Source organism: Lontra canadensis, unplaced genomic scaffold, assembly GCF_010015895.1.
Source record: "Lontra canadensis isolate GAN:19392208 unplaced genomic scaffold, GSC_riverotter_1.0 scaffold129, whole genome shotgun sequence".
Lineage (NCBI taxonomy): Eukaryota > Metazoa > Chordata > Mammalia > Carnivora > Mustelidae > Lontra > Lontra canadensis.
In genome coordinates, this window is record NW_022631123.1 from 303,331 (window position 1) to 324,936 (window position 21,606).

Sequence of the window (21,606 nt, forward strand, 5' to 3'; positions counted from 1 at the left end):
TTCATTCTCTCATAGCTCTGGAGGCCAGGAGTTCAAAATCAAGGTGTCAGCAGCGTTCTGAGACTCTAGGTCTCAGATCCTTCCTCTGAGACTGGATAGAATCTTTCCTTGTCTCTCCCCAGCTTCCGGTGATGGCCATCATTCCGATCTCTGCCTCTGTTGTTACATGGTCTTCTCTCTGTGTGCCTGTTTCTAAATTTCCTTCTTTTTTTTTTTTTAAGATTTTATTTATTGATTTGACAGACAGAGATCACAAGTAGGCAGAGAGGCAGGCAGAGAGAGAGAGGAGGAAGCAGGCTCCCTGCTGAGCAGAGAGCCCGATGCGGGGCTCGATCCCAGGATCCTGGGATCATGACCTGAGCTGAAGGCAGAGGCTTTAACCCACTGAGCCACCCAGGCACCCCAATTTCCTTCTTTTGATATGATTACCAGTCTTGGGGTACGTGGGTGACTCAGTCAGTTGAGTGTCCCTTCTTATTTCAACTCAGGTCATGATCTCAGGGTCATGAGACTGAGCCTTGCATCAGGCTCGGTGTTCAATGTGGAGTCTGCCTATCACTCTCCCTCTGCTTATTCCCCCACTCTCTCTCTCTCTCTTTCTCTCAAATAAATAAATGAAATCCTTAAAAAAAAGAGAATACAAGTCTTATTATTATAAAGACCCTCACTTTTGCATATGACCTCATCATAAGTAATTATATCTGCAACAACCCTATTTTCAAATAAGTTTACATTTTGAGGTAGTGGGGAGTGGGACTTCAACATACCTTTTTTGGGGGGACACAATTCAACCCATAACAAAAGCATTAGCTATAAAGGAAAGACTGACATATTTAACACATTAAATAAAAAGTGAGAAATTAATTCCTTTCTTCTGTAAGAAACATCAGATAAAAGATATCATGAAAAAGGGATTAGAAGTCCTTTTTTCCGTATTAATAATCTTGGTACCATAAGACAAATACAAATATTAAACAAAAACTACACATTTTAATATGTCATCTTTATTGAAAAAGTAACATCTTAAAAATTTAGTATAAAAATATAGAGGAAAAATTTTCTCTTTCATTTCAAGATTTTATGTTACACACATTGTAGTCTTTTTTCTCTCACTTTTAAATCCTTGTTTAAAAGGTCTTTTTCTGGGTTCCTGCCCGGCTCAGTCGGTAGGGTATGTGGCTCTTGATGTTGGGGTTGTAAGCTGGAGCCCCACATTGGGTGTAGAGATTACTTAAAAGTTAAATCTTAAAAAGTTTTTTAAAAAGAAGGTCTTCTTCACTTGGAGATTACTTTTGAAATTCCTCAAAGTTTTTTTTCAGTATAAGGGATAAGGCAGAGGATGCTTTTAAAATTTTTTCCCGTATGATTAAGTATTCATTCCCTCAGTCATTCATCGATTCACAAATGTATTTTGTGTGGGTGCTGTGTTAAGGCATTGTCCCAGGGACTGAGGTTACAGATGGGGACAGGACAAAACGTGCCCTGTGATCACAGTGCTTATATTCTGGTGAGAGGAGGCAGGCTTTAAAACACAGAGTAACAAATATGTCAATTTGTCAGTATGTAAAAACTTAACTAGTGTTATAGAAAATAGAGTGAGAAGGGCCAGAAGTGCCAGGTATCTGCAGGGTATTGTAAATTTAAGTTTAAAGGAGACTTTTTTGAGAAAGACCTATTGGATCAGACACGTTTAAATGAACGTTTGAGCAGACAACCCCGAAGTATAAATTATGCTGCGTTGAGAACAACAATTAGAAGAGATTAGACAAATACTCCAATTAATTTTTTTCCAACTGGTTCGATTAAATGGTGAAATAAAATGTTTTGTGTCACAATTCTGGCAGATAAAAGCAATTGCTCCTCTTCTGGCTGAGGCAAATAACTGATTCAACCTTAAGCAGATGTATACTAGACAATGACATTTGGTAGTGGAGGATGGGGTAGGGGGTGGGAGGTGGGGATCAGATCCTTCCTAGGCTCTTCTCTGCGAATTTACCTGTGTTTGGTGTTTCCACTTTCCCATTTCTCTTCCTGCTCCCATGAGACCAAATTCCCTTGTTCTGATTAGCTGTTCACTCGTTATGGAGTCCTTTATCAAAAATATTATCAGTACTTTGGGTCAGCTTGACTTTTGGTAGTGAAAATCACAAGCCATTCGGAAGTAATTCCTTGTCCACTGAGCATAAATTTAGTTTTTTTTTTTTAAACAAAATGATATTATTTTCAGTAGAATGTTCTTATCTCCATCAAATCCAGGTGTATGAGATAACTCCTGTAAGGTCATGCATGACGCAAACACCCTTTGCACATCCCATATATTGACAGAGGCTACCTCCCAATATCATGACCTTTTAGTGGTTCTCCTGGTTGTCCATTATGGTAACCTGGAAATGACCAAGGTGATATACTACTTACGAGATGGATCACTGGGGGCCTGGGTGACTCAGTTGGTTAAATGTCTGACTCTTGATCTCAGCTCAGGCGTTGATCTCAGGGTTGTGAGTTCAAGCCCCGTGTTGGGCTCCACACAGCCAGTGTGGAGCCTCCAAAAAAAGAGATGGATCATTAATCTTTCTTCTGGAATCCTCACAAGAGTAGATAATAAAGACAGCTGTTGATTGCTACACAAGTGTTTGGAAACAGAATCTTCTAGGTTTCTGCGAGCAAACTGATATCTTGTAGACCCCTGAAAGGTCTTTGGGAATTTTGCTTTCTTAAAATGACTTGGTCATTTTCAGAGATATTAGAGAAGCGTGTGTTGCTTTTTGGGTCTTCTGGTTGAAGTGGCTTTGCTCAGATTTCCTTACTTTTTGTGAAGGGTCACTTTGAGAATATTGTTTTTTCTTTGCAGATTAATTAGCCAACTAAAAAGGCCCCGAAAAAACTGGCTTCTCGGTCCATGTCAATCAATTGCTTGTTATTTACAGAGACAAAAATTGTATCATTTTCCTTAAGCTCAAATATCCCACCTTGATAGATGGAATAGAGTCCATATTCAGAATCTTTAGACCAACAACTATTTCTAGCACTTTTCATCAGCAGTATAGGGTCAGGATAACTTGTGTATTTGTAAATATATTGTACCATTTGTTTGTTTTTCTTTTTGTTCTGCTCTGTTGAACTCGTTCCTGAAATTTCCTCAGGTTCCTGAAACCGAAAGTATGTTTGGGAATAGATGTAATAAAACCCCCTTCGATGGATAACCAGCTCTCCATTCCTCAAGAGCAAATTATTCAAGAATGAATGTCCTTTTCTCGATGACTCCCAGGAGTTTAGTTTCTGGCCCAAAGCTTTTTCATTCTTGGAGCCTGGATGAAGTTCAGGGAGAAAGAAAATGAAAAGAAAGAAGTTTGTAACAAAGGTAAGAATGATCTCAGTAGCTGTGCCTAGCCAATTTTGGGGTTGGGATTTTGAAGACTTTCAATCTAATATAAACTGCTTGCTCCTTCAATCTTACAAGGATTCCAAATTTCAGTCTTACAGGAATCTGGAGGGTATTGTATGATTGTGATCTGTGGGAAGTCCCTTACTTTCCACCTCATCCACCACTTAGGCCACATCTGCCACACTCAGCTCTATTTATTTTATTTTTTTATTTTTTAAAGGTTTTTTATTTATGCCACACTCAGCTGTAAACTGTAGCTTAGGAGATGATTAACTCAAATGGCAATCTTGACTCTTGGGCAGAACTTCTATCCCACACCCTTACCTACCTTCCTATGCTGGTGAGTTCAAATGAGTAACAAATAAGGAAACCAAAAGAAACAGATCTATTTCCTTAAGCCTGGAGCTCAGAACTTATTACAATTTCTTTGGGTCTCTTTGGGTTCCTTCTTGGTCTTTCTCCACAATCCAGAGTCAATGGCACCATTCAAGCAGAAAGCATTTCTAGTCCACAATAAGACAGGGCACACGGTTGGGCAAAGAGAGCCCAGATTTAAAGATCTTCAGACCCTTGGATCTTTAACTCCCAAAGACTTTGAGTGAAAAAGGGCCCTTCTAAAATATGATATTCCTTTAAACTTTGGACCCATCTCCAGGATTGGTGCAAAATTTAGTTTTTCAATAGTGTAAAAACAACTATTGTGTTTCTTGTTGAGTCGTAAAGTAACATTATAATAACGATCTCACTCATAGGCAGAACATGTCAATCATTCATAAAGCAAGAATTCAGGAATACCAGGAAGACAGCTGTCCTCACCAAAAAATGAAAAAAAAAATCCCACAATCTTTTCATATTTTAAGTGACATCTGAAATTTCTTTAATTTGGGATGAAACCTTTCATAATAGGAAAAGCAACTATTTATGGAGTACTTAAATTACACAGGAATTTCGCCTGTGCTAATCTTCAGCATTTTATGATGTAAAGATTATCTCTACTTTGTATATGAAGAAACTGAAGCTTGATTTGATTAGGTAATTTGCTCAAAACATATATCTAGGTAAAGAGGAGCTGGTATTCCAGCATGGGGATTTAGACCACAGGACTCCTTCACTGTTACAGCACTGCGTAGAAAACAGTTCTTCAGGTAAGAAATAGACTTATCATATTTGGCTAAACCCTATGAAATTGACATGTCTGTGAGTGAAAAATGGTCAAATATTGGCAGCTTCCCATAATTCAACCAAATACAAATGCCACAAGGAATACCTAGTGACTCATGGTGAAAGTAAATAACTGATTTAGAACTTTTGAAGAGGAGGAAGATTTGATGGGAGTGAGAGAAATTACTTTGAGGAAGAAGAAAAGCACAAATATGGGTACGGGAAACTCAAAGACAAAGTTCTTCCACCACATAATTTTCCATTTGTCTTATAATCTTGCTTCTGAAAAGAAGCAATCTGAGCCCCCATTACCACTGAGCATTTTGTAGCTAACCATATCAACATTTCATAGACAAGTTAAAAGAGTAAACTATCTGGGACAAATTTTTCCATTGCCTTCCTTTTAGCCATATATTTGTTTTTTCTCTTACTTGGAACTGGAAACAAGCTTCTTCTCTGGCTACTTCCAGTTATGTGAGCTGCTGCTCTCTGAAGACTCCTTTCACTTACTAGGCTGGGAATATTTAGCTGTTTTTCTAAAAAGAAAAATGATAAAGAATTTTATCAGTTGTCAAACCACTTTTCAAAAACATTGTTATTCAGAACTGCTGTCGGTCAGACACTGTAAGCACACTGGGCTTCCAAAGTTGATTGTATGGGCTTCCATCAAAATAGCCTACATTTTAATATGATCATCCATCAATTCCTGCTTATGTTTAATTTTGAAAGTATTTTAGATGAGAAGAATAAGCAGTAGCTTGGGTTAGAATTCACTGGCATCTCAAAGGTGAGGCCCATCCAGAATATAACAAAATGAAGATTCTGGCCCTTTCTAAGTCAAACAAACAAACAAATAAATAAATAGCTGGGGACATGTAAAAATTCTGCTGAGTCATTCAACGTACACAAATAACCAAGCACTGATGAATTTCCACTTTGAGTTATATATAGAAACAGAGCGATCCTGATTCTAAAGGAGCAATGGTGAGAACAATGGTCCATAGATGCTACAAACTGGTATCCAACAGTTATCCCCCACGCCTGGCCCCTCAAAGGAAACATGAAATGGCATACTGGTTATGATAATCAGTATATAAAAATAAAGTCACTAATTCACTAGATAAGAATAAGCAAATAAGACTTATTGATCACTTTCTGCAGTACTTTGGAGCAGCCTTTAAATACACAAATTCAGCAAACTCCCCTTTTCAGAAAATCAGTTCAAACTTCCCCAGTGTGCTTACACTGGTTACAATAAATGATATTTTATCATCAAGAAAATATTGCCAAGGGGCAATTAGGTGGCTCAGTCATTAAGCACCTATCTGCCTTTGGCTCAAGTCATGATCCCAGAGTCCTGGGATCGAGCCCCACATAAGGCTCCCTGCTCTGCGGGAAGCCTGCTTCTCCCTCTCCCACTTCCCCTGCTTGTATTCCTTCTCTCACTGTCTCTCTCTCTGTCTCTCTCTCTCTATGTCAAATAAATAAATAAAATCTTAAAAGAAAGAAAGAAAACATTGCCAACAATGAGGTACTGCACTATAATAGAGAGGGGTTGCAAATCACTGTTTAAACACTAATTACACAGACTGAGCCCTCAAAGGACTTACTGTCTTTTAGGAGAGATATGAACTAGACAGTGAAAATTTACTTGTGAGAAATACAAATACACACACACACACACACACAATACATAATAATAAATATAAATAAATAAATATAAATAAAGGGTGATGGGTGTTCAGAAGAGGGAAAGAATCCTCTTTATTGGAGGACTGAGGTCAGGGGAGAGTTTTGTGCTACGGCTTACTCCAACAAACCAAGGTGCCCATCACATCTATGCCAGGCGCTCCTTTAGGAGCAAGGAGAAAGAACTAGACACAAATGAATGCAAGCAAATATTTGAGGTGTGAGGATAACGATCTGAAGAGGATACGCATGGGCAGACTTGGGAAAGAATGGAAGAAGGGCATTTTCAGAGATCGAGGACAGGGGCCACAGGCAGGATACACAAAGCATTCCTGGGCTGCAGCATAGAAGGGGTTCAGATTCAGGCTTAAATGGGGAGCCAAATGATGGAGGGTTTGAATGTTAAGCTAAGAGATTTGGATTATATAGGACACGGTAGGACTCTGAAAGATTTTGGTAGGGGAAATGAAGAGATAATGTGTTGTGCTATAGGCTATCCTTTCTCAAAGTAAGGTTTGATGGGTAGAAGTTGGAAGGGTTGGAGACTGGCAAGTTACCAGACTATAACTGATCAGGACTGAGAACAGGAGGTCTTAATCAAGGCTAGGAGGAAGAGGAACAGAAAGGAGGTGGTAAAATTTCATAGGAAAGGAATGAACAGGAAATAAGAATCTCTTCCACCCATCTTGTACAAGTTGTTACTTAATTCAGGATAGATGGGCATTTGTACAGCCCTGAAGACCAAATGTATCATGGGGATGCATGGACAACTACATAATACTCCCAGAATGCTCAGCTTTCAAGGTTGATGTGTCCATTCACCTTTAACTTCTACTGTTTAATAATTCATAATGCTTTGCCTGCCCTTAGACCTTGGCACCTTGTTTTAAAATATGCAGAAGATGAATTTAATTATAAATATCTTACATTTAGAGGTCATTGTGAAGATTCAGGGAAGCCTAAACACAAAAGCAAATTCTAAAGAGGACATTTCTAAAAATAAACAAACAAACAAAGACAAGATTTCCTACTGGCTATAGCAGACAACATGTGGAAAAGGAACCTGTGAATATGTCTGTTTGTGTGTCATGAATGCACCTTCGTCTACTGATTAGTACCTGATTTCTACATATAAGTGTGATGAATAGAGAAGAGTATTCTTCTTACAACACTGAAAATAGTACATGCATCTTCTGTAGACCAGGGATCGGTTTTGCCTCAGCAGAAGAAGGGCAGTGTTCACTGTTCTGATTACCACTTTCATGGAAATTTTCAGGAAGAATGCATAGACCCTGGGAACAGGTCTTATCCTTCATGTTTCATAAAGCGTATTTAATAAAGAAAAATGGGAGTTGTTAAGCAATGAAGAAGCTTATGGTATCGAAAAAGGAGAGTTGAAAAGTAGAAAGACATCTTTGCAACACTTAGAGAACGGTTTCTTCTCTGCCAGGCTGGTGTGCCCCAGGACGGCAGTCTCCAGTATGTGTATTCAGGCCTTCATGGCCATTAGTATGGGAAAATGGGGCTACAGTGAGCCAAATGTGAAAAAGTAGCAAATTTTATCCAGTAGTTTTATTGACTTATGTATTCATTTAAAAATACATATTAAGAGCCTTCTATGTGGAGAGAGAGGGAGGTGACACAATATTGTGAATGTGCTATCTGCCACTAAATTGGGCCTTCAAAATGGTTGACCATAACATTCTCAAAGGTGGTGGAGTAGGAGGATCCCGAGCTCACATCCTCCCATGGACACATCAAGGCTACAACTGATAAGGGAAATCTGTGTTCTAAGGTGGCCGTCCAATCCCGCAGGGGAATCCCAGTCCTGGCCCCCGGGCCATTCCGGGTTTTCCTTCCTGCCTGGCTGCCAAGGATACAGAAGTGGCACAGATACAGAAGTAAATGTGTATAAACTACCCCCTTTGTTTGTGCTGGTGGCTGACCTTGGGAGATTACTCTCCTCTGAACCCGCCAGTATTAAATAAACCTTCCATCCTCCAAGGTCTCCAGTGCCTGGTTCTTCCACTAGGATCCAGTCGAGGTTCCATAAGACAACTACATATAGAGTAATTCTCTCTGAGAAGGACCTGAAGACTAGCAGAACAGCTCTTCCATAGTCAAAGATATAAAGAAAAAGCCACATGGAGAAGAGTTGAAAGGGGCAGGGTCAAGGTCTCATCAGGACTCACCTGCAAGGCAAGGTGATCTACAAGCGGTAAGGAGATACATAGGTATGGAAACTCCCCCTGGGGAGCGAGGGATTCAAGCCCCACATGGGACACTGTTCCCCCCGCCTGGGGCCTGCCCTGGGAAGACCAGCTCTCACAATGTCCAGCTTTGAAAATCAGTGGGGCTCACCTCCAGGAGAGCCAGAGGGCTGTTGGAAACTGAGACTCTGCTTTCAAAGGGCTTGCACACAAACTCACTCCAAGACCCACCCCAGAGGCAGTGGATTCAAAAGTGCCTGGGCCAGATGTGAAGGAGATTTCTTCCTAACTTCAGGGCATGTGATAGAAAGGCAAGGATCTACAAGAAGTTTCTTTGGGAACAGAAGTGCTGGCGGCCTTTTCTCTTGCCTTCCTTCTCTCTAGCCAGCCTGACTGGTGCCAGTTCTGACTCTCTCCACCAACCTTGCTAGCACCTTGCCTGGTCCTGGCATTGCCCTGTGGACCTGCCCCACCCACTCTGTCCCTCCTGGTAGAAGCCCCTCTACAGCAGCTTGGCCAAGACCAGCGTCCCCCCACACTTGCTCCCACCCTGCCGTGGAAAGATGTCCAGCATCACCCATCATCAGGGAAATGCAAGTCATAACCACCATGAGCTGTCTGTACACCTGTCAGAACAGCTAATAACAAAAAGACAAGCAACAAGTGTTGGCCAGGATGTGGGGGAAAGGGAGCCCCACACCACTGCTGGTAAATCAGGGCAGCCCCTCTGGAAAATAGCATGGAAGTGCCTCAAAAAAACTAAAAATAGAAAAGCCATACAATCCAGTAATTCCACCTCTGGATATTTATCCCAAGAAAAGGCAAATGAAATCACTATCTTGAAAAGATATGTGCTCCCTTATGTTCACTACAACATGATTACAATGGCCAAGATCTGGAAGCAACCCAAGTGTCCACCCGTAGATGAGTGGATAAAGAAGCTGTGGTACACACACAATGGAACATTACTCAGCCGTAAAAGACAAGGAAATCGAGCCATTTGAGACAACACGGACTGACCTGGAGGGTACTATGCTGAGTGAAATAAGTCAGACAGATAAAGACAAATAATGTAAAATTTCACTTGTATGTGGAATCTAAGAACAAACAAACAAGCAAAACAAGACAGACACATAAATTCAGAGAACCAACTGGTGGCTGCCAGAGGGAGTGGGTTGGGGAGAAGGGTGAGACAGGTGAAGGAGATTAAGAGGTACAGTTACAAAACAAGAAAGTCATGGCAACATAAAATGCAGTATAGGGACGATAGTCACTAATACTGTAATTACTCTGTATGGTGATAGTTAGTAACCATACTTATTGTAGTCAGCATTTTGTAATATATGTAAATGTCAACTCACTATGGTATACACCTGAAATATAATATTGTATGTCAACTATATTTCAGTAAAAAATAAAATGAGAATGACACCTCAAAAAAGAGTTACTTGTTTTTTTTTTTTTTTAGATTTTTATTTATTTATTTATTTGAGACAGAGAAAGAGATAGTGAGAGAGAGAGAGAGCACAAGCAAGGGGAGCAGCAGGCAGGCAGAGGAAGAGGGAGAAGCAGGCTCCCCAATGAGCAAGGAGCCTGATGTGGGCCTCTAGCCCAGGAACCTGGGATCATGACCTGAGTTGAAGGCAGCCACTTAACCAACTGAGTCACTCAGGTGCCCCCAAAAGTTATTTGTATGCTATGTGAATTTCATCTCAATCAAAATACACACACACACACACACACACACACACACACACATACACATACACAAAAGGTGTTACCCCTCAGGGCCAGGGAGATAAAGAATCTCCTAGGTTTCGAGCATCAAGTTAGGTACTAGGTATAGACAGATGAGAGAAACAGACATGCATTCAATCTTTGCAGATCTTTAATCTAGTAGGGAATCAGAGAGCACACGGATAAAAAATATATATATATATAAATAAAAGAAAATACACAAGAAAATGTGATAGAAATAGCAGGGTGTGGGGGAACTTACTTAGAAAGGTAGGCAGAGGAATATTCCCTGAAGAGGTAACGAGATGATAAGATGAGGATGAAAAGGAGTTAGTTATATGAGAAGCCAGGAAGAAGGCAGCATGGGTAATAGCCCTCAAAGAGAATGTGGGTTGAAGCAGGCTGCTGACCGCGAACAGGAAGGTGGCTGTGGCTGAGAGACCACAGGATGAGAAGTGGGGGGGGGGGGGGGGGTAAATGATTGCTGGGAAAGGTGACAAAGCGAGAGGCCCTTGCGTAAAGAAAGTCATAGAGCCTCGTAGTGGTCAGAAGCAGAGAAGATGGGTCATGTTGGGCCCTCATTTATCTTACTTTCAGCCATGTTCCAGAAAGGATTTAGATGACTTACTTACAACACATTTGAAAGTAAAAAATAAATAACTGAAAAAATCGAGGTGAAAAGGAAATTCATGGTGGGAAAACAAGATTCAGAAGAAATAAAGTTTTGACCGCAGTTGGGGCCCCAGGTTTGGCTCTAAGCTTCCTAATGGCCAATGCAAAGAGAAAGATAGAATCAAGTGGCTTGAGACACTGAATCACAGTCTGAGGGGGGATGTGTGGAAGGGAGTGGAGGAAAAGGGCTGGAGAGCCATTCACCCCATCATGAAGTCGACAGCAGAAAATTAAAATAACAAACAAACAAAAAATACTACCTGGAACTGTAGGAATGGTTTCCTCATAGGTTTTCAAAATCATCTGCAAACAGTATTGAATAAAGCTTGTTAATTTCCCTAAAAATTTCAACTGACTACAGAATGTCTATGGCCCTTCTTGCTGATGTCTAAGATGTCCTTTCTATGCCAGAGAGGAACCTCGGAAGCTTTAGATGTCCAAGCACAGGGTTTGCGTGGGGTAGGGTGGGAGCTGGGGTGAACAATGAGGCAGAGGCAGCTGTGGAAAGTTCTGTTTCTGGAGGGGGCCTTCAAAGACCACACCTGCCCAGGAGGAAGGTGCCATCTGGCAAGGTAGATGAGGCTAATGTTCCCCAAACCTCCTTCTGTTCCCAAAGAAACTTCTTGTAGATCCTTGCCTTTCTATCACATGGATATTTATACCTTGTGGCTACTGGATGTGGCCCCCAGGCCTCCTCGCTTTCTCCATGTGGGGCGTGAGTCTGCAGGCAAGTGTGTGGGTTAAGTGCACTGCGGAACAGTGTTCAGAGGCTTTGAATGGCTGGGCAGACCCAAGCCTCAAGGTGTAAGGCACATTGGACATACAGAGCCCACCAAGGCAGGACCTGGCAACACTGTGCCATTCTCTTGTTTCTGACCTGTGGCCAGGGCATTCTTCACATTAACATGTTTTACCGCACGCCAATACCTTTTCTAAACAGCTAGCATCACCTTCTTTGTACTAACCTGTGGGGAAAATCAGTAAGAAAGAGGGAAACCTTAACCTTTCTATTAGATGAGCTAATACTGAGCGCAGCTGTGGCTTCTGAAGTTCCCTCCATTTAGTTCTGTCCCCTGGGCCTTTGTCCATCCTTTCCTGCCACTGACCTCCTTTCCTGCCACTGTTGTCCCTTTTGAAACTGCCAGAAACTCTCCTCCTCTATACTCCCACCCCAAACCAGAAACTCTCTGTTTTTCCCTTGGTCTCAAGCCCTGACCCAATAAGGGCAGGTCCACCTCTGGCACAATGGGCATGCGGGGGAGGAGGGAAGCCAGCAGTGGCCTCAGCATGGTCTCTCTATCTATCTCATTCTGGGGTAGAAGGAAGGAAGGAAGAAGGAGGAGCAGCAGGAAAGAGAAAAGGGTAATTCCTGTAGTGTGGGAAGCAGAATAAAAGAACGATAACAGTCTGGTCAGATGGTCCAGATGCAAATGTGTCAATCACTAGCTCTGGGAGACTTTGCTCAAGTTACTTAGCTGATGTGGACTTTAATTTCTTCATCAAATAAAAAAAAAAAAAAAAAAAAGAGAAGAGTAAGAGGGGGCCCAGTCAGTTGAGTGTCAGACTCTTGATTTCAGGTTCAGGGTCATGGGATCCAGCCCCAAGTCGAGCTCCATGCTCAGTGATGAGTCTGCTGGAGATTCTACCCCACCCCCTCAGATTCTCTCTCTCTAACATAAATGAATACATTTTAAAAAGAGAGAGAGAGGAAGATAATAGTTTGGATTCCTTCCTCAGAGAGCTGTTCTGAGGATTAAATGACATACCATATGGAATTTTAGGATGTTTACTGGAAAATAATCTGTTCCATTAATGGAACCTGAAAAAAATGGGAAATCATTCCCCCCTACCCTGACCACCCATCTGTGTCCTCTCCCAGCCTCTCCCTATTCTAATGAGTGGCAGTGTGGGAGAATGGGAGGGAGAGAGAGAACAACAGGAAGAGGTATGTGAAGTCTACTCCCACTACTTCTCTACCCTCCCCCCACTCCCAGTCCCAGCATCCAGCCCCCTCCTCAGGCTCCAGATTTCTGCTCTTGCTCTGAGTTTCTCTCCCCTGCCACCCATGGGTTTGCCCCCACCAATCCCAGGGACTGCTGAGTCCCATTCCTCAGTCTTCTCGGATGCCCCCACTCCCCGCCCACCACCCGGCGCCTGCCCCTCCCCCCCCACCTTCCCACCCCAGCCCCAGACTTCCTGGTCCTCAGCACCTGACCACCTGGGGCAATGGAGTCAAGCTGCTTCTGTACAGCTTGTGTGCAGTGGGCGCCCTGCCCTGGCCTCCGGGTGAGGTCAGATTCCATTTCTCATAGAAATGGCATCCTAGAGGACATCTGGGCTCTACTGTGAGGATTGCATGGGTTATAAATTGGAGCCCTAACCACAAGCACGACAGTTTCTATGCAAAGACAGACCGAGCACCAAACAATGGGCTTGCAATCATATCTTCAAAACACACCTCCTTCCTGCCCTGGGAATGTCCCCAGCATTTTTTTTTTTTTAAATAATGATGTTGTATCACGGTTTACAGAGTTATTTTCATACCCATGTTCTCATCCTGACCTTTCTGGACAGGCAGAAGGTAAAATTATGTAATTTAATGAAATAAACTGTTTGCTGACAGAGAGTTTTTGCTAGGGATCCTGTTTAAGCAACTTCTACAAACATATTTTGTAACTGGTTATTTATTAACTATAAATCAAGATGTCATCACCTTCAAGTTCTCAAAGTTTCTCTTTCTTCCCTCTTCCTTTCCTCTTTCTTCATCTCTATATGCATACAAAAATAAATATATGTTTAATTCCAGAGATCAACAAGATTGGAAGAGTATAAAAACACCAGTACACGGCTTCGTCTGTCTTCTGAACAACAAAAAAAAATCACACACGTCTTTTATTGTCGTGTGACCTTGAACACCCTGCCCTGTCTGTGCCTCAATTTCTATGATGGGAGATGAAAAGTTCAGACTAGATGGGGAGGATCGAGTAGAGGAGTGAACTCAAGACCAAGGAGTCAGCCAGGACCCACTGTTTGGTGCTGTTCCACTTTCTCCTAGTTCTATGAATTTGGGGAAAAATCACTTAAATACTCCGGGCCTCAGTTTCCTCCTTTGCAAAATGCAGCATCTCCACTCGATGCTCTTAAGTGTTCCCTGTCCTGTGGCCTTCCACACCTGCTGGTGGAGGGACCTGGTGGCCCACCTACCTTTCTAACAACCTGATGGAGTTGCCACTTCACTTGCCCACAGGGGCTGTTCATACTGTCCTCATCATGGGGGTCCCACGGGATGTCGTCTTCCTTTAAGAAGCAGGCGATGCCACTTCGGGAGTACTTGTCCTGCATCTGGGTTAAGATGGAGTAGAACACAATATTAGGCACAAGAGCTTTTTATTTTTGTTCATTTACAAGCTAAGTGATGGGAACTGATGGATGACAGATTCAAAGATGTCTTGGCACCTGAGATAAGCTCATGGCTTGAAATAGAAGTAGGCATGCTGTCCTTTGTTTGGTGAATACAAGGAAGCAGCTGGATATGGTGGAAAGGTTACAGGTGTGGGCCAGACAGCCTGGGTCACAATGCCCTTCGCTGCCCCAGTGTGTCCCTCGACAAACTGCTTCTTCTCTTCTGTGTCTGTTTTTCATTTGATCTTTGAGCTGGTTCATTGTGGTGATCTTTGAGATCATTTCCAACTCTGGGATGGGGAGGATCCCATTCCAAAGATGGGAAACCACCTAGGTATAAAGTATGCAATAGAGGGGCACCTGGGTGACTCAGTCTGTTAAGCGTCTGACTCTTGATTTCGGCTCAGGTCATGATCTCAGTGTTGTGAGATCAAGCCCTGTGCGGGGCTCTGGGCTCAGCATGGAGCCTGCTTAAGATTCTCTCTCTCCCTCTGCCCCTTCCCACTCAAATTCTCAAATTTCTCAAATAAAAAAAAAAAAAAAGAAAGAAAGAAAGAAAGAAAGAAAGAAAGAAAGAAAGAAAGAAAAGAAATGAACAGTAGGCAATAGAGTCCATTTAAATTCCAGGATCCTAAATAAAAAAGTAAACAAATCCTTCAGGGCCTTTGGGGTGCAGGTAATGTTCTTTTTCTCAATCCGAGCTTCTGGTATTGAGTAAATTCCAGTTACTTTTGTGAATTCTACTCCTCTGGATGGTAGAATCTAGAATATATTTCCATTGGAAATATTAAACGCTGTTTTGTTAAATGTCCACACTAGTTAGGGATTCATCTACAGACACTTGAAATACCATTTGAAGGTTCACCCTCCTTCCGATTGAGAACAAGCATTTCTAATGGCCAGGTAACTGTCAACAAAGTACTAGCCTGATATCAAATACACACACACACACACACACACACACACACACACGCAAACACAAACACAAACACAAACGTGTGCACGCACACATCCCAAACCATCCAGCACATTCTAGGCTGACAACTGGTTAATTTTACAAAGGAAAACAGGAAGTCCATTCGAGGTCAGACATTAATTCTTTTTTTTCTTTTTTCCTGTTTTTGTTTTTAACAATTGGGATCGAGGAGCTGTTATTTCCCTGTGCAAATCTGAATTGCTTTTCTCTGGAGAAATAAATGGCCATTTTTATCTATTGTTTGAACTTAAGGGACACCAAAGCTTGAAAGAAAGATCAAACTTAATGATGCTCCTTCCTACGAAAAGACAATCTCATTCCAAATCAAAATGATTTGTTTGTGCAAGGTCCCAGTCAGAGTCCCATTGCTCTGGGCCCAGCCACGTGCCCCTCGGACATTTGACGAAGCTCCCTCAAGTGCAAAAGCACAAATCTGAGTTGATGAATTCCTTCCACAGACTCTGGCACAGAACATTCATTTACTTTTAAATAAATGTTTACTTTATTTCTTCCTGCCTTTAATTACAAGAGTCAAACATTCTCGTGTTAGTAGATGTACTACGGTGACAGCTGGGGCCGCCTAAGCTGTGTGGAGTTAACAACACTGATTTGCTCCCTCCCCACCATGCTCGTCTCCTATAGACATCTACTTGCATCTCCAATATACGTGGGAGCTAAAAAGCATTTCCTAGGAACTCGATTAGGTATGCTTTAGAAATAGGAGAACATATCCCGCAACTGGGGGTGGGGAGGGTCAGAGAGGAGGAGCTGGATTCGGTACAAAGCCCTGAGGGTGGTTCCAGGAAGAGCAAGTTACCTACATTGGACCCTGTCCCGGGACAACCAGTATGGGTGTTCTCTGGCCAGACATTGGTCTGATGAAACTGAATAAATAGGCTCACAAACGCCTATAACTTGTGGACATGAAAAGGCGTGCATGACACAGAGAGGAGGAGGATTTCTTTTCTTACTTCACAGAAGCTGGAAGCTCTCTCATCACAAAAAGATGAAGAACAGGAGAAGCTAGGACCAGGGGCAGGAGAAGGCAGAGCTGAGAGCTGCCTGGGGCCCCCGCAGTCATGGTAGCTGGAAGCTTCCTGGGAACTGAAGGGGAATCTGAGAGGGTGGAAAAGCCGTAGGGCCCAGCCCAGGCCAGAACCAGCTGTGAATGAGTGGTTCTGGACACCCTCTGGGGATTTTCCAGAAACACCTCCAGGAGGTGGGAGGGAGAACCCTGAAAATTGCATAAGATCCTAGGCCTACATGGGAGGGAGGCTGACAAGCTAATGTGACTCCACTGTTACCCCAAATTTAATGAAGCCTAGAACCATTGGTGGTATATGGGCAACCTGCAAAATATAAAAAAGCAAAGAATGCTTTTCTAAATGAAAAATCAACAAAAAACCCACTAAAATCACCCTGATCCTAGTTCTTAAATAACCTCTCGATGATCTCTCTGGTTTTCAGGGTTGTATGTGGGCAATTGCATGTATGGTTGTTTTCTCTTAAGACTGTATAAAAATGTCACGTTTTTAAAGCCTACCTAAAAATCATATATAGATAGCATAGATATTTTTATGGCATTCATGGTAGAAAATTTATAAAACATAGAAAAGGAAAAAAGACATCCTTAATCATACCGTCTAGAGATCACAATGATCAACATTTTGGTATTTCACTTTCTACATATTTTATGCATGAATACTGGTTTCTGAATAATTGAAACCCCGAGGGAAAGCCCAGCACTCCTCCCCAGCCCCACATGCTTCTTGCATTTTCATATTTGGTGGTTTCTTCTCCAGACTTTGGCCAGGGCTGGTGACTAGCTGCATGAGTGAGGGGGTACCATGGTTGTTTCAAGAACGATTCATGATGATTAACGTGACGAGTCCCTCTCTGTCCTTTTTTCCCACATCCTTCCCACTTCAAAGCATGAATTTCTTGAAGCATGCTTCAGACCAGAGCTAGTCTCTCATTAGCCACATCTGGGTGTTGGAGGCCGGGGAGTCATGTGTGCTATTTTCATCTGCATGCCACTCGGAGAGCTTTTGCACCTAGCGTCTGCTCTTCTGACCCAGAAGCACTGACAGGTGGTTTCCACCATGACTGTGGTTGGTGCCATCACAAACATGGTGATTGTCTAGGCCAAGGCCAACCTTGGCAGTCCTTGGCAGGGCTTGTGGTCTGCAGGTTGGACTCCTTTGCCAGCTGGCTCAGAGACTTCGAGGTAGAGACACTGGCTTTCTCTCCTGCCCTGACATGAGTTTCTAAGGAATCATTTTCCACAAACCACAAGCAGCATAAAGAACCATTTATGGAGAACGGTGGTTAAGCCTCCCCTTCTCCTTTGTCTTTCCCATCTATGATGCCAAAGTGGTAGGCAGTCCCTTGTCATGATATATTCTCAGAGAGAGATAAACTTTAGAGGCTAAGCCCATAATTAGCATCCAGGCTTGTTAGTCTACAGGCTTCTTTGTGCTTATGTGTGAAGGTCAGATCAGAGCTCCTCAGCCCTGCATAGGCCATGCTCTCTATAATCCTTGCTCAGCTTACCTTCTGGGAACTTTCATCAACCCAAGTAGAATCTCTGATCTGTTTAAGGAAATTAATTCTTCCATTAAATATGCTTTTCCAAATTTTACACAGTCAACCAAAGAGACACAGAGTCACTTTTCCTTGCAAGCATTCCTGATGAAGAGGGTGATGACGGCAGGAGACTTCTCAACACTAGTTACGACTGTAGTTTATGGAGCACTCATTTAATGCCAAGGCTCAAAATTGGGCTTTCCCCTTAACCTGTTTTATAATCTGGGGCAAATCATCTAATTCCTTGTGCCTTATGTATCTGTAAAATAGGGCAATTCTATTTACAAGTTCGTTACGAGCTCAGTAATTCTATTTACAAGTTCAAGGATCAAATAGAGCAATATCTTGCCAAGTTTCTGGAACACAGTATTGGCTGAAGATCTGTTCATTCTCCCCCCTTTCTGGCACTCTCCATGAATTCTTCCATATGGCTATACGTATATGTATCCATATATAACTATGCAATTAAGAAAAATGTATGCATGTGGGGAGATGTTAAGCTTTATTCAGTTTCCATTTTTATAGTTGAATAAAAAATACTTGATCATATACACAGGGAAGTGCATGAGTCAATAATTAGTTAATTCAGTCTTAAAACTTGGCCAACTTGTAATGTCAGCAAACCGAGGGAATGGCTTGCGCAATAGAGACAGACTCATTCTGTTTATCCTGCAAAATTAACAACAGTTAGGACATGCTAGCTCCAAACTCACGAACACAGCTGTATTCCAGACTCTCAGGTGGACTTAGAACTAGAGGCATGTTTATAGTTTCACAGATGTTTTAGTTACAAATATCCAGGGCTCTTCTGAATGTGCCCTAGAGCAAAGCTGACTTTACAGGTCATCTAAGGATAGCCCCTCTTTTCATAATTCCTTGCAAATCAAACAAGAGTCTACTTCATCCAACTCCAAAGGAAAATTTTGCAACTATTTGAGATAACCAGATGTATGCTCCACAGGGTATGCAAACAGCATTTCCATAACAGATACTCACTCTATGGCATTTAGATAATTTATATTTTTCTGAGTCCCTTCTACTTGCATTTCCTAGCCAGCCGGCAGATGCAATGTTGCTTTATCGTAATGTGTCAGGATGCAGGGGGCATCTGAGCGTGCAAATATGTTAACTCTATAAACACTCCGTAGAGGAGGAAGGTGTGTTTTAGGAGCCCAAAGACTTGAGTTCTCCTCTGCTTCCAAAGTCCTGTCTGAGCTTAGATATGTCATTTTGTCTGGGGGTCTCTAGTCTCCTCATCTATAAAATGGGGGGGGTGTCCAAATTTCCTTCCAACTCACAGTTCTCTACTATATAATACACAATTAGTCAAAACATACATTAGAACCCAAAAGTTGGCTTGGTTTATTTTCAGCAATTTTGCATTCATGGTTCCAAAAGTTCTATATAGTTGAGAAATGCAGGAACTAAAATGGTACTAAGTTTTTTTTCCCCCTCTGTCAAATGTACCTGCATTCACTCTTGGACCACCCACAGATATAGAGCAATCATTTTATTTTCAATTATTTTATCATGAACATAAAATGTGGAGTCCATATGATAACAGACTTAATTCTAGACTTTATGCATGACATGTCTGGGGCCAGGGAACAGACAAATGCCAGTCCTTCCTATCTTCACTGTTGTCCACACAGAAATGCCACAGATCTCAAACTAAAACATGTTTAAAAGATCGGACTTACCCCCACCCCGTGTCTTGGAGGAAAAAGACAAACCCGATGACACTCCAAGGCTTGGTGCCGATTTTAGTTCAATTGCTAGTATTATAAAATGCACAAACTGATGAAGAGGGAAAAAATAAATATGCTAGGAGTTTTGCTTTTGCATCTGTCAGGAGCTGATAGAACGAGTTCTGTAACCCCACTCTGTTCATACAGTCCTTTCAACTTAAACTTTTGCAAGGTCCTCAGTAATCATATGCATTAGCAGTTAGGGTCCACAGGCAGAGAGAGGGAACTTTTTTTTTCCCCAGAAGAGGAAACAGAGGCCGTTACCCCCTGGGCTGGCTGAGTGCCTCTGTCAGGGACCGTGTGCATGGTACTGACCTGCTTCAGCTCCCTGGTGAAGTACATGTAAGTCACGGCCACACAGAGGGACTGCAGGAGCACGGTGAAAATCAGAATCAGCACGCAAGTCTGCCCAGGGCTGGGGCCCCCCGGGGCCTGCATCTCGCTGTGATCCTGTCCAAGTCTCACTGTGGCAAAGGCAGCCGACAGCGGGTTATTGCTGTTGAACCAAAGATCAGGGGTGGAGCTCTTCTTGGGTTTCATTTATTTAAAAACAGAGTCAAAACGAAACCGAAAGCAACAGGCTAGGGAAAGGAGAATTCCAGGAAGCTCTCTCCATTCTATGGGAATATCAGGGACCAAGGAGGGAAACAGACATTAAAATTGTTTTCAAAACTGGCAGGGCTCTGTGTTAGGACAAACAGCTGCTTCCCCAGTGCTTGGGGCCCATTGGGGGTCCTGTGGCTGTGCTCTTGCCCAGGGACTGTGCTCATTCCTGGGCTCCCAGGCTACATCTCATCCCAGCAGCCAGTCCCTGAGAGCCAGACCACAGATCTGACCATCCGCAGAGGCCACTCTAGTCGGAGATGCAGGCTGCAGGGGGAGAAGCTTCCTTTATCATCTCTCCAAAGTCACTTGGTGGCCCTGTGCAGCAGTTCAGCAGCTTGGTTGGTGTCTTCAGTTGGGAGGCCATGTGGTGTGGGGCTTAGCAAACGACCTCAGGGGCTCAGACTGCCTGCAGGTAGATATCGGCCCTGATGCTTCCTGATGTGAAACCCTACCTGGGTTTTTAAGGGCTTTGTCCTTAAACTTCAGCATCCATGAAGTAGGGATGATAGCAGCACCTACCCCAAAGCGTAGCTGGTGGATGAAATGAATTAATTACTCATGTCTGGCTTCCTGGGGCTGCTTGGCCAATATAGCCCGTAACCTTTCTAGCTACAGACATGGAGAGTGGAGTGGACCAGAGGATGGGGCAAGGGATGCTCACCAACTTGAAAATTAAGTCCCATTTAGTCCGAAGTGAGATTTTTTTTTTTAAAGATTTTATTTATTTATTTGACAGACAGAGATCACAATAGGCAGAGAGGCAGGCAGAGAGAGAGGAGGAAGCAGGCTCCCCGCTGAGTGGAGAGCCCGATGCGGGGCTCGATCCCAGGACCCTGGGATCATGACCTGAGCCGAAGGCACAGGCTTTAACCCACTGAGCCACCCAGGCGCCCCCCAAAGTGAGATTTTATTGACAGTGAGATATGGAATTCCAGAAAATGTCACCCAGAAAGACCAAGGAAATGTTGATCCCCCAAGGATCAATGAGGTAAGAAATGCAAGGCATTTGTCTTGGTCTCTTGTCATGGCACCCCAACCCCAATTATGTATATCCATTTGGTTTTCCAACTTTATCTAGGTTATTATTTACACACGTTAAAATTCATCAATGTCAAAGTTTTGGTATACCTTGGTAATTGGATATAAAGTGTAACCACCACAATCAAGTTATAGAATGGTTACTTCGCCTTAAAAACTTCCTTCAGGGGAATCTGGGTGGCTCAGTCCTTAAGGGTCTGCCTTCGGCTCAGGTCATGATCCTGGGGGCCTGGGATGGAGCCCTACGTCAGGCTCCCTGCTCAGTGGGGAGTCTGCTTCTCCCTCCCCCTCTGCTGCTTCCCCTGCTTGTGCTTTCTCTCTCAAATAAATACATAAAATCTAAAAGAATAAAATAAAATTTAAAAATAAATAAATTAAAAAAATGTTTTTATCCCT

General features: G+C 42.7%; 1 protein-coding gene across 1 annotated transcript; it reads right to left on the minus strand.

Annotated features, from left to right (window-relative positions):
- Nucleotides 1–982: 982 nt before the first annotated feature.
- TNFSF10 (TNF superfamily member 10) lies at nucleotides 983–20,121 on the minus strand. Its single transcript, XM_032842371.1, has 5 exons — nucleotides 19,882–20,121; nucleotides 14,059–14,196; nucleotides 11,115–11,157; nucleotides 4,978–5,082; nucleotides 983–3,308 (listed from the first exon to the last, which is right to left on the minus strand). The coding sequence occupies exons 1-5, from the start codon at nucleotides 20,104–20,106 to the stop codon at nucleotides 2,857–2,859; spliced, it is 963 nt and encodes a 320-aa protein (XP_032698262.1). The 5' UTR covers nucleotides 20,107–20,121; the 3' UTR covers nucleotides 983–2,856.
- Nucleotides 20,122–21,606: the final 1,485 nt, after the last annotated feature.

Excerpts from the sequence above, each read along its gene's own strand:
- TNFSF10 (XM_032842371.1), bottom strand. The coding sequence starts at position 20,106 with ATGAAACCCAAGAAGAGCTCCACCCCTGATCTTTGGTTCAACAGCAAT. Across the intron at positions 14,197-19,881 it reads TCACCAGGGAGCTGAAGCAG|ATGCAGGACAAGTACTCCCG; the intron begins GTCAGTACCATG and ends ATCTTAACCCAG. Across the intron at positions 3,309-4,977 it reads AAGCTTGTTTCCAGTTCCAA|GCTCCAAGAATGAAAAAGCT; the intron begins GTAAGAGAAAAA and ends AACTTCATCCAG.